Raw genomic sequence first — 12,500 nt, 5'->3', positions numbered from 1 at the left:
GATGCAAATAACTTCCTGTTGATTTTCTTTCTTAAAAACGTTCAATGTATTATGCATTATTATGTTTGGAAAATTAACTATAAAATGTATATAAAATTATAAAAAATACAATTTTAAATGTAAATCACAATTATATATATATTTTTTTATATTTATATTTATATATATATGTATGTATTATATATATATATTAGGGCTGGGACAACGTCGACGCAAAATATGCGCACCGATTCGTCGACCTGTTTTTATTTCTCTAAAAAACGTTTGCAAAATGTTTACCTTATGTGCGCTGAATATACGCGATGGCCGGATCAACATTCTGTCCAACGTTATATAACCAATCCAGGGGTTTTTCTGCATTGATCTTTTTTTTGGCGGCTGTCAAAGCCTTATTTGATCGGTGAGTGACAGTGACAGGGCACGTACGAGAGAGAGCCCCGGCTGTGCGCGCGCACTCACAGTCTTCAAACAACAGGAGCGCTTCTTGCTCTCTCTCTCCCTTGTGCAAAATCAAAATCATTAAACACGATAGAAAAAGGGCGAAACACCAAAGTTTCACGCGCAGTTTCACTCACAGTCTTCAAGCTACACGAGCGCTCCCTCTCTACCCCCCCCCCCCCCTCGTGAATATTAACCAAAATCATTAGACACGATAGAAAAAGGGCGGAACGCCAAAGTTTCACGTGGAGCAATCGGAGATTTTTTTTTTCTCCATGACAGGCTGCTGGCTCCCACTGTTAAATTTTTTATTTTTATTTTGGAAAAGCACTCTCTGTATTAGCTTAAAGCCCTAAAGTTTACATTGGTTACTGTATTCTTTCAATTGCTCTAAACAAGTATTTTGGGTGACCTTTTTTATTGAATGCTAGACATCAAGTTGTTGTTATTTTCATCTGAAAGAAGAACTTTTTTTCAGTAAGCTAGGCCCTATGTGTTCAGTAAGCTTGTTTCAGTAAGCTATGTGTTTTCAAGGCTTCAAGGTTTTATTGAATGCTGTCTCTATACAAGTGCAAAGTAATGCATTCTTAGTCAGTCTTTTATTTTGTAATTTTAAGAGCAATAAACATATATTGCAATGTTAAGGAATTCATGTTTTTTCATTCAGATATGTAAATCAACATGTATAAATTGTTAGTAGTCAATTAATGGGGAGATAATCGAAATCGAATCGGTCTGAAAAATTAATCGTTAGATTAATCGATACATCGAAAAAATAATCGCTAGATTAATCGTTTAAAAAATAATCGTTTATCCCAGCCCTAATATATATATATGTATATGTATGTATATATATATATATATATATATATATATTTTTTTTTTAGGGCAGAATGTTGGCAGCACAAGGAGAACTAGGCAGGCATAATATATATATAAGTGATTTCTGTAATTAATTCCCAGGGCCTTTTTCTTAAGCTCTTCCAGTTTTTACACAGAAATGCTAAATCAAGTCTGATGTCTTCTAGCTCAGCTGACCTGCTCCAAGTGAATGCAGTCTAGACAGGCAGCTTAGAGATGTCAGTGTTTGAGAGACTGAGATACCTGCGCCTCTCCGAGCCCCAGCTCGATGTCCTCCAGACTCTTGCGGAGCAGGCCTGACCTCTCGAGTGCGACGGGCGGCTGAGCACAGTCCAGGACAGAGTTGAGGAGCTGAGTGTGTTCCCCTCGCAGCGTCTCCAAACCCTGCATCACTGCTTTAGTGTTCAGGACGATCTCGTCCTGTGTCAGACGCTCCAGCGCCTCGTCTCGTGGGTACAGCATGGTGGACATCACCCGCAGGACGCTAACAACACACAGCTTTATTACAAACTGATGCCTTACAAATCCTCCTCTTACATGGCTTCGGTAGAATATAAAATGCTATAAAAGTTGCCAAGTCAATGCAACATTTCAATTTCATTTAGTTTAACTTGATGTACTATAAATAACTAAAACAAAAAAATGTTTAATTAGCGACAAATAGCGATTTTACCAAAATGTCAACAAAATATATGAAAACTAAAATTATTAAATGCTATTAGCTAAAATAAAATAGGCTAGACATTAAGTGAAACAGAATAAACTAATTAAAACAAACAAATAACAAGTTGATAAAGCAATATTTCTTATTTTCATTTTGTTTAAATAAAAGTATTAAAATAACAAACTGAAAGACAAAAAACTAGACATATTAAAAAAGAACAAAAACAACTAAAACTGAAAAAAGACGCACTTAAAAAGAACAATAACAAATAAAAACAATAACAAAACTAGTAGACCTTCAACTAAAAATAAATATAAAGCCATAAAACATTGTTACCCAAAATAAAACAAACATTAAATGAAGGGGAATACAATAAAAACTTGAATAAAAAAAGACTTAATTTTCATTTAGTTTGAACTGATGTATTAAAATAACTATAACTGAAATAAAAACTATTTTAAATGACACGCAACAAAACAAGAACAAAAATAACTGGAACTGAAATAAAACTAAATAAAAACAAATACAACAACTTATAAAAATGCCAAACACACACACAAATAATAAACAAAATAAAAATTGATCATACTATACATTTTAAAATAATAATTAAAACAAATTACAAAAACTATACAAAAAAAAAAATATATATATAAAATAAAAATAGTCAAAGCTTATTTGAAAAAGACATATTTGTCTATGGTCAATTTGACAAAAAAGGTTAATGAAAATGTAAAAAATAAAATAGCAATATAGTACATCAATGCTACTAAAGTAACAGCAAAATGAGGCGAGTTTAGTCCTAATTTCTCCATTAGAACCTGAAGTCTATCATGATTGCACTTCACACCCAAAAAACAACACTGAGAACAAGTGCTGATAAAGAGTCCTGTCCTTCCGCCCAAAAACATGTGAAGTGAGGAACAACAGCAGACACCCGGAGAATCGTCAGAGTTTACTGATGCAGCGAATAATAAACAGTGACAGAAGCAGCTCATTAAAGGGTTAGTTCACCCAAATAGCAAAGTTATGTCATTAATAACTCACCCTCATGTCGTTCCAAACCCGTGAGACCTCCATTCATCTTCAGAACACAGTTTAAGATATTTTAGATTTAGTCCGAGAGCTCTCAGTCCCTCCATTGAAGCGGTGTGTCCATACTGTCCAAAACATCATCAAAGTAGTCCATGTGACATCAGAGGGTCAGTTAGAATATAAAATACATTTTGGTCCAAAAATAGCAAAAACTACGACTTTATTCAGCATTGTCTTCTCTTCCGTGTCTGTTGTGAGAGAGTTCAAAAAAACAGCAGTTTGTGATATCCGGTTCACGAACGAATCATTCGGTGTAACCAGATCTTTTTGAAACAGTTCACCAAATCGAACTATCTATGTGTATTGTTCCCGTGTAGCGTTTGTCCCGTGATTTTTTGAGTCCTGGTAAGAAACAATGGCAGGAATTATTGGTTCCGCTTAGGGTGGGACTCTACCATGTATTAATTGAGCGTGGGGGGTTTCAGGGGCATTTCAGAGTTGTTGCTGTTATTTCCTGTTTAATGTGAACGAATTAATAACATCAAAGTAGATTTATTAAGTAGAACATCATGCCAATATGTTTGTTTCAGACTCTGTATATTTAAGGGAACATGTGTAAAGTGTTTTCTGTGAGTTTGTCCCTCCACATGTGGTAATGGTGCTGGCCACCAGTATTAATGTGAATGTCTTTGTAACGGAAGGTAGTCTGTGTTTGTTTCTGCAGTGGAGAGTGTGGCCTGAGGGTTGCAGGTATTTTATTCACTCTCTGATCAATAATTACAATAAACTCTTGTATCACCAAACGGTCTCGGTGTGTGTTTGAGCGTATTAACGTCCATGTTGAACGTGCGGTCCCTCCGAGACCGTCACAGGCCTCTTAAATTGAACAACTAAGTTTCCTTTTTTAGCTTAATATTTACAGATATTAGTCCATATCGCGATTTGATGTAAATGCAATGACCTTATTTTGATTAATTCATTCAAAATTTGGAAAATTCCGTGCCATTCCGCGTTAAACTGTAAATTCCGTTTTTATGACTGGATTCCGCGACTCCCTCCGCGTTTTCTGCATCGCGGAAATCATAGGGCCATGTGTGGTATTCCAGCTCTATCTTGCAATGAACACACGCCACGACGTTCTCTTTACGTTTGCCCGCGCCCTCAAATCAAAACACTGCTGACTCCTTGCAGTATGCGATTGGCGCTTGTGTCTCCTTCCACTTTGTGGGTGACGTAAGCGCGTTGTGTCACATTAAAAAAAATCATTGCGAAAGAACCTGAAGTGAGATTTAAAATAAATTAAAAAAGGCTTCGAGAGAGAGAGACAGGAATCGAGGCAGAGGAATTTGCCTCGATCATTTTTTGTAATCGAGTTACTCGAGGAATCGTTTCAGCCCTAATCTAAAATATCTTAAACTGTGTTCCGAAGATAAACGGAGGTCTTACGGGTTTGGAACGACATGAGGGTGAGTTATTAATGACATCATTTTGCTATTTGTGAGACAGAGAGAGAGACAGAGAGAGAGAGAGAGAGTGCATCTTATAATATAAACACACCAGATCAGACCACAAACCGCCTTCTGATGCTCATCACCCTTCATAAACTCAGTGCAGATTTCACAATGACTGACAGCTGGAAACCCCATCAAGGTGACCCACAGGACAACACAACATGAGTTAATCACAACATCTGAGCGAGAAACAGGCCCTGCTCTCAAAATCAAACACTTATTCCCATCACGCAAACTCCTCTCATCCTCCGTTTTGTATTCTCATATAATAACATTTGAGAATGAATCATGCATATTTGATCCATAACCCCAGAGATATCCAACGCATCGTCACTGAAGACAAAAATCAGCAGATGCATCATAAACCAGTCATGCATCATCTGGTTTACTCTTTTAGACATTGTCAAAACTAATTATAATGGCAGAATTATTTGAATGAACATAAACACAGTCTATTCGGATATTAAATATGAGCTATTTGGTTTTAGGCTAAACTTTGTCCCATTAAATCAGCCAGTAGTTTAGCATCCTATTGTATGATCAATGCATATCAAAAAGCAAAGCGCAGATCATTTTTGCATTGCGTGCGAGATAAGTACCTTTAACAATCCGCTTCTCCTGAACTCAAGCGTGTAAACTATGTGATGTGATGGATTCAGACGCGTCCACAATCCCAGACTCGGTTCAATAAAACGATATGAGACGTGGATCCGCTTTTGTCTTTGACGCGCTCAGCAAAACAGACGCCCGTGTGCGCGCTCACCCGCTTCCGCTTCGTCCATCCTTCTCGTCCCTTTCAGCGTGATAGATTGGCAGATCTTTGTGCTGGATTGAAGGAGGATGACCACAGCAAACTGAAAATGGCTGATGTGTGAGTGTGTTTGTGCTCCCAGAATCCAAAGCCCTGCGCTGACATCATTACACCCGCCCAAACCGGGCGGTGACGCGCTATGCTAATATTTTTGGCTACATTTGAGCTATTTTGAATTTTTTAGTTATTTTGCTTTCATAACATATCATCTTACAGACTAGTGTAAAGAGAATATTAAAAAATACACATTTAGGTGTTTTATTTTATGACACTTCTTCTATATGCTATACTTCTATACGTCTGTTGATTCCATTTACAATAACATGTTGCTTTGACAAAAGGAGATCTATCTCCACTTTAGGAGAACTTGCATGCAACAAATTTTACACTTTTAATCCTAACTATATTCTGAAGATTTTTACCGAGGGGTTTGTTTCTATAACATTCACATGACTTTTTATATGACATTTTATTTCTAAAATTTGGTGAAAATGTACCGTTTTCGGAATTAAGGAAAAATAAAAACATATCTAAAATCGCTTCGGTAAAAAACTTGACCTCTAATGTCTCAACAAAATGAAGCTAGAATTTTCAACCTGGCCTTTCACAATATCTTGAAATTCATGCAAATTGCATTAAAACTTAGTTTTAGTTAAAAATTTCTATTAAAAATAGTTTTAGTATAGAAAATTAACTGGGAAAATTAATATACAGATATCTTGGGCTATTTGGTTGCACAATTTGTCTTTCATACTATTACGATTACGATTTTTAAAACATTTAAGGGTTTTGTTTTATGACACTTTATCCATTTGTGTCTGTAGATTTCAATCACAATACAATTCTATATAGTTTTACTCATAACTATATTCTGATGGTTTTTACAGAGGGGTTTGTTTATAAAACATTCACATGATCTGGTATACAACATTGTATTTCTAAAATATGGAGAAAATTTACTGTTTTGTAAATTATGTAAAGATAAAAACAGAAATCCAAAATCCCTTCTCTAAAAACATTTAACTCTTAATATCTTGACAAAATTTAGCAAGAATTTTCAACCTGGCCATTTCTAGTATCTCCAAAATATAGATTAAAGTGTTTTGTTTTATGTCACTTTATCCATTTGTGTCTCTAGATTTTAATTGCAATTCATATTGCGTTGTAAACATAAGTTTTAAAGTTTCTACTTCAGCAGAATTTACATGAAACAGATTTTAGTTTTACTCCTAAATATATTCTGAAACTTTTTACCAAGGGATTTGTTTTCATAACATTTATATTTTATGTAGCATTTTATTCCTGAAATATGCAAATAAGAGAATTTATAGTTGGAAAATGCCTTAACTTGTAAAATACTTGCAATACAAAAAACTTTTAATGTATGGTGAATAATCAATTATGGAATTATGGAAACATACATTAGTTGAACTTTTTACTCTATTCACATAATTATGGGACATTTTTACAAGTAGAGTGTTCAGAAGATATTTAATCAGTATATTAACGAATCTATGGCCAAGCAAAGCAAGTGCCAAATAATAGTTCCACAAATAACATTTACACTTATCTTGTTGTGCTAAAAATCCACAAGATACACAAGAGAGTTTACAAATCAGGTGTTTATTAAATAAAAGAAGAATACAAGTAACACGTCCACGGTCCATACCACATTTATTGATTGACAACTCAATTATGAAAAAGCATTACTACAAAAACATGTCAAATAAAAAAATAGCACACAATAAAGGAACATGATTTCATATTACAAGCACTTTGGATATGTACAAGCGTTTTTGTCTAAAGGCAAAAAGGCAAAGAGCTGAAGACTGCTAAAAGATAACAAATGCATGTGCAAAAATACTTATCTCCTCCACAAGTTTGGTTCTTGATCGTCCACGTCTAAATACTACGCAATGATTTACTTTACACAGTAGATTAAATTTGGGTTTGAATCCGAAGCTTGGAATTCAGGCATTTTATCTCTCCAACAGATTACATTGACAAAAAGTATTTGAAGCAGGTGAGCAGCACTCTGATTGGCCGTTGGTATAATCAGTCGACCAATCAGAATGCTCAAATCCGCTTAATGTTGTCGAACTTTCACATGACAATCAACACAGGTACAAACAGAGGTACGAAGACCAGACTCCAAACAGCACACGCATAAAGAGACAGTACATGTTCGAGTGAAGGAATGGAAATTGGTAACTCTTTCTTTTCATACTGAAATTAATCGATTGGAAAATTCGATACTTCCCATTCCCATTCCAGAACGCTCCATAAATACTGAAAATCATTTTCGATACATACAAAAACACAAACAAACAAAAAATGTAACAGATGACACTCTTTGGCAGTGACCCTTTTTTTTGTTTCCATTCTATATATATACATATAAAATTTGAACCTGGACCCCAAAATAGTTGCCATTAATTTTAAATTTTTTAAACTCAAATCTCGTTTGAAGGTTGCTGCAAGTTTTTGTTAATTTGCTCATGCAAGTTTAAAACACGGACAGCAAGTGTAACAACAGTACAGATATTTTAACTATCCGATGAGGAATGATCGAAGCCTCAACAGGAACCTCTAGACACAATAGCTGACTGAAATATTAAAAGCCTTTCTGACATAACTTGCAGCTTTTATGACAGCCAGAGTATGCATCTTTCTATGAGCCTTATAGGATTTAAATCGCAAAGATATTCATAAAATGCAAAAAAATGCAATTTAAACAGCTTTATAAAACATATTAAGAACTTATCTGCTATAGACACATTATTAATGTGTGGATATTTGTTTAATAGTGCAGTATTGATAACCAACATTAACTCTAACTGTTTGCTAAGAATACGGGCAAAAAAAGCGAGATGCACAAACTTTCTTTTGATGTACACAAAAGAAAGACACTCACACGTAAAAACTATTGATAAATATTCTCTGTAAGAAGAAAAATAAAAATCGAATTGACCCATCGTGACTTTAATACTTTGTCGTTCTTAATACTTTTAACCACAGAAAAACTGACACCTTCACTCCTGAAAACATGACTCCGATTAGAAAGATTCAGGGTGAATCTCACATCCAGGTCAACAAACAAAACAATAATTGTATTACAATGATTGTTAATGCAAATATCTGTATTAGAAATCAGCCTAAATGAACATTAATTACAACGCTGATGTACGCAATTACAATTTGTGCCACATTACTGTAATAAAATTACACCAATCACGTCACAAAGCAAAATCCTAAATGTTCCTAAATTAGGCTGAATTTTCTTTAAGCAAATCTAATTTTTCTTTTGATTTTGTTGTGAAATATGACATTTTCTTAACAGGTTTTTTGTGAGATTCACTCTTTCGGTTTGAAAGTAAATTAATAGAAGTTCAACAAGTTAATCATGTAACAATCATTGTATATTAATTAATAATTTATCAGCATTTAAAGCTGCAATGGATATAAGTCGGCTGGGTAGAAAAATGCCGAATCTCGTGCTGTGAAGAACGTACAGTTATCACCACAGATTAATTAAACCAGTGAGCACTACTGTCCACAACACACACACACACACACACACACACACTGGCTTCACTCTCACTGTGGCACAACACCATTTCCCACAGCTCTTTTGTCGTTTGTTTTGTTATTATTTTAAAACATTTCAGAGACATTTTGTTAGTTGCATTACCTACCACTCAAGAATATCTCACAAAACTTCTAGACGAAATAAAAGCACGCTACTTCTGTGAAAGCTGCCATTAGCAGTAATGTAACAAGCTCCAGCTAGAAAATAAAGGGATGTTGTAGCTCAAGATTTACTGATCTCAGATCAGTTCAGACGTTTTGTTCACAGCTGCACTGCAAAAAATGATTCTCGCAGCATTTTTGTCCTATTTTGCATTATATAGTGTTTTTTCATAGTATTTTCAAATAGCCAAACCTTCTTAAATCAAGATTTATGATAATGATTTAAGATATTAAGCACAGTTTTTTGAGGAATGATTACATCTTAAGTCATTTTGCTTCTCAAGTAAATGTATCTCGATTTAAGATTGTTTAGATATTTGTACTTGAAAAGACAAAAACAAAATAAGAATAAAATAAGACAATCATGTGTTTGCAGTGTGTAAAGGTAGTGTTTGTGAATCGTGTTTTAATTGGGCATTCTGTATGAGGAGCTGGTCGCTTCTTCTTGTGCTTTGGATGAAGATATGAAGAAATGAAGGCGAGTTTAAGTGCATAGCATTTGACAACTGATGAAGATGAAACCCTTGAAGTTCTCCCCAAACCCGTTTCCAGCTGCAAAGCAATAAAACTACATCTTCTCCAATTCTGCTGGCTTAATCTGTGACATTTTCACATCCAACCTCGTGTAGCCTTTATTTCAGGCCTTGTGCTGATCGATACAATTTATTTCTTTTATAAATCGAGTTTGCCGTTGCCCATATTATTAAAGGCGACTGACTCATTCTGTCCCGTAATGTTTACATTCTGAGATCTTTGGAGATGTTTTATAAAACGAAATAAAACCTGTAGATGAGCTACATATTTAAGCTAAAAGGTCACTTTTAAAAATAAACAATAACGGACACATAAATGCGTGTTTAAAAACGAATATAAAAACTAAATTGGAATTGTTTATTCTAGTTAACAGAGATGTGAACTATTAACCTTCCATGTGTCGAGGGGACTCCATGTGTCGAGTGCATTATGGGTAATGTAGTTTAAGACATGCAGGATGGAGTTCAACAACGCATTTCCATATGTGGCCAACTGAAAGGATAAAACAAACTATGCAAAAGATCTAAAAACTCCTCAATTGGCCGATGGGCACCTCGTAGCCCCGCCTCCAAATTGGCATTTAACTCCGCCTTCTTACTACAGGTGAAAAATCTGCTAATTTCGGAATATCAGTTACACAAAGGGACATATTAAGGGTTGTTGAGAGTGATTTAAGCAGGTGGTGTATTCAAATTTTGTGCTTGGCCCCCATATGTGGCTCTGGGGCCTCTGATAAATAAAAGTGACTAGCGCTGGTAAAAGTCTATTGAAGTCTCGGGTGGAGCTCTTCAACTCCACCTGCCCACCCACCAGAGACGGTCACATGATAGTCCCGTCTCAACTGTGATTGGTTGTGAAAGTGGCGACAGTGGTGTGCAATGGGGTGCAGGTTGAAGGGGCGGAGCTGAGAAAGTGGGCGGTCCTAGGAGGGCGGTTTGCTGTAGCCAAACAATCCCACCGGGAGATACTTGACGTGAGTCGGCCACTGAGCGGCTAGCTGGAAGAACTTCACGTCGTTCCACTCGCATCCGTCGATGGTGACTGAGAAAAGAGGAAGAGAATGTTGTTTTTTCTGCTTTAGCTGACAAGAACGCAGTTTTCTGGCTGTGAGGAAGGTCTGGTACCTTTCAGGATGGTCTGCTGCTGTTTGGCGGAGCAGATGAGCCGGCTGATGCCCTCGATCACCTGACTCTTAGAGTCCATCTCACGCTCTTTAGGCTTCTTCCCCAGGAAGATAGTGGGAACTGCTCAAAGAAAGCGAGAGAGACATTACTTATATTGTAATATTATACTCGTATATAAATTGGTACTGATTCCTTGTAACTTTAATTTGCACTACCGCTCAAAAGTTTGGGGTCAGAGCATTTTTTGAAGGAATTCACTACTTATATTGAGCACGGATGCATTCAACTGATAGAAAGTGACAGTAAAGACATTTATAGTTTGAAAAAGGGAATATTTCTATATCAGGTAAATGTCCTGAAAAATAAAAATGTATCAGTTTCCACAATAATCTGAAGCAGCACGGCTGTTTTCAAGACAGATAATAATCAGAAATGTTTCTCGAGCAGCGAATCAGTATATGAGAATGATTTCTGAAGATCATGTGACACTGAAGACTGGAGGAATGATGCTGAAAATACAGCTTCAATAATATGAACAAATTACATATAAACAGCTATTTTAAAATATTATAATATTTCACAATTTTAGTGTTTTTACTGTATGTTTAATCAAATAAATGGTAAGTACAAAATACTTTTTTTCCAAAATATTGAACGCTTGAATGGAAGCATGGTACATGTGTACATTAACATTTTATGTCAGTTCTATTATTTTTTGGATATATTTTATGATATATAGTTATATATGCACTTATATAATGTGTATAATAATAATTTGTAAATTTTTAATGTGGACTACATTTTTTACAGTTTAATTTTTGGATTACTTTTATTTATTCATTTTCTTTTAAGTATGCCTGAAATATAATTTTCATTTCACTTTTATTTGATTGATTTTTTTATGTTCTTCTCACTTATTTTGCCATCTAGTATTTTTAAAAATACTGTCCTGTACATTAAATATAATTGTTACTACATCAAATACAGATTTAGGGATCTTCTGGTATCATTCAGCATGTTTCGTGACGGTCTTGCTCACCTTTCTTGTTCTTCTCTTTGGTGACCACAGTCATGGCCATCGTGTTGAGTGGCGCCTGCGGCTCGCTGGCTCCTCCTCCTGGCAGACGGCTGACCTGCAGTGACCAGAAGGCGCTCTTCAGGGTGTTCTTACAGCCGGTGTCTCTCCTCTCGCCCTCGCGCCGCTTCTCCGCCAGAGACGCCAGCCAGTAATCCACCTGCAGCCCGATGGCGTCCCCGCCGTGAGGCATGCTGGGACTCCTGAGACAGACACAGCACAACCGTGTTCTGCATTGCTAGGTTTCTCTCTGATGTGTTAAAACCCTGCATTAAAAGTGCTGTTTTGAAGCATTTTATTCTTCTTAAAAGGTTGAACATTAGTAAAAAGTTGAAGTACTAATATAACACTAGAAATTCCCTCAGTCACTCACCCCTGCACCGCCAGACCGCCGCCCATGGACGGAGACGAGGGGGGCGTGGCCACCTCCTTCAGCCCGCCGGGTGAGGCGTGAGAGGGCGGAGATGTGGAGGGGACGGCTAAAGTCACAGCCACGCCCTCTTCAGAGTCTCCTGGGGAACACAGACGGACACACGGTGAGCGAATCACACTCGGAGCTAGTACTAGCAATCAGACACTGTGGAAACACACACCTGCTGCTGATTGGCCAGGCTCAATCAAACCCACCTTCACCACCTGTGAGACGAACGTCACAAATTAATAAAAAATACAATAAAATATTGTCCTTCAAAAAAAA

The 12,500-nt window shown here is 36.2% G+C and overlaps 2 protein-coding genes across 2 annotated transcripts in view; both read right to left on the bottom strand.

Annotated features, from left to right (window-relative positions):
• LOC132116097 (kinesin light chain 2-like) overlaps positions 1-5,173 on the bottom strand; it is a 16,600-nt gene extending 11,427 nt beyond the window's left edge. Inside the window, exons 1-2 of the mRNA XM_059524683.1 lie at positions 5,109-5,173; positions 1,543-1,783 (exon numbers count right to left, since the gene is read on the bottom strand). Coding sequence (XP_059380666.1) covers positions 1,543-1,770 — 228 coding nt within the window. The 5' untranslated portion in view covers positions 1,771-1,783; positions 5,109-5,173. The remainder of the gene's footprint in view (positions 1-1,542; positions 1,784-5,108) is intronic.
• A 4,853-nt stretch (positions 5,174-10,026) lies between these two features.
• LOC132115910 (phosphofurin acidic cluster sorting protein 1-like) overlaps positions 10,027-12,500 on the bottom strand; it is a 36,643-nt gene continuing 34,169 nt past the window's right edge. The window contains exons 20-24 of the mRNA XM_059524339.1: positions 12,397-12,439; positions 12,177-12,315; positions 11,768-12,006; positions 10,729-10,848; positions 10,027-10,645 (exon numbers count right to left, since the gene is read on the bottom strand). Of these exons, the coding sequence (XP_059380322.1) occupies positions 10,527-10,645; positions 10,729-10,848; positions 11,768-12,006; positions 12,177-12,315; positions 12,397-12,439 (660 nt within the window). The 3' untranslated portion in view covers positions 10,027-10,526. The remainder of the gene's footprint in view (positions 10,646-10,728; positions 10,849-11,767; positions 12,007-12,176; positions 12,316-12,396; positions 12,440-12,500) is intronic.

Source organism: Carassius carassius, chromosome 3 (assembly GCF_963082965.1).
Source record: "Carassius carassius chromosome 3, fCarCar2.1, whole genome shotgun sequence".
Lineage (NCBI taxonomy): Eukaryota > Metazoa > Chordata > Actinopteri > Cypriniformes > Cyprinidae > Carassius > Carassius carassius.
The sequence above is the reverse complement of the archived record's forward strand: the minus strand, read 5'-3'. Positions and strand labels throughout refer to the sequence as shown.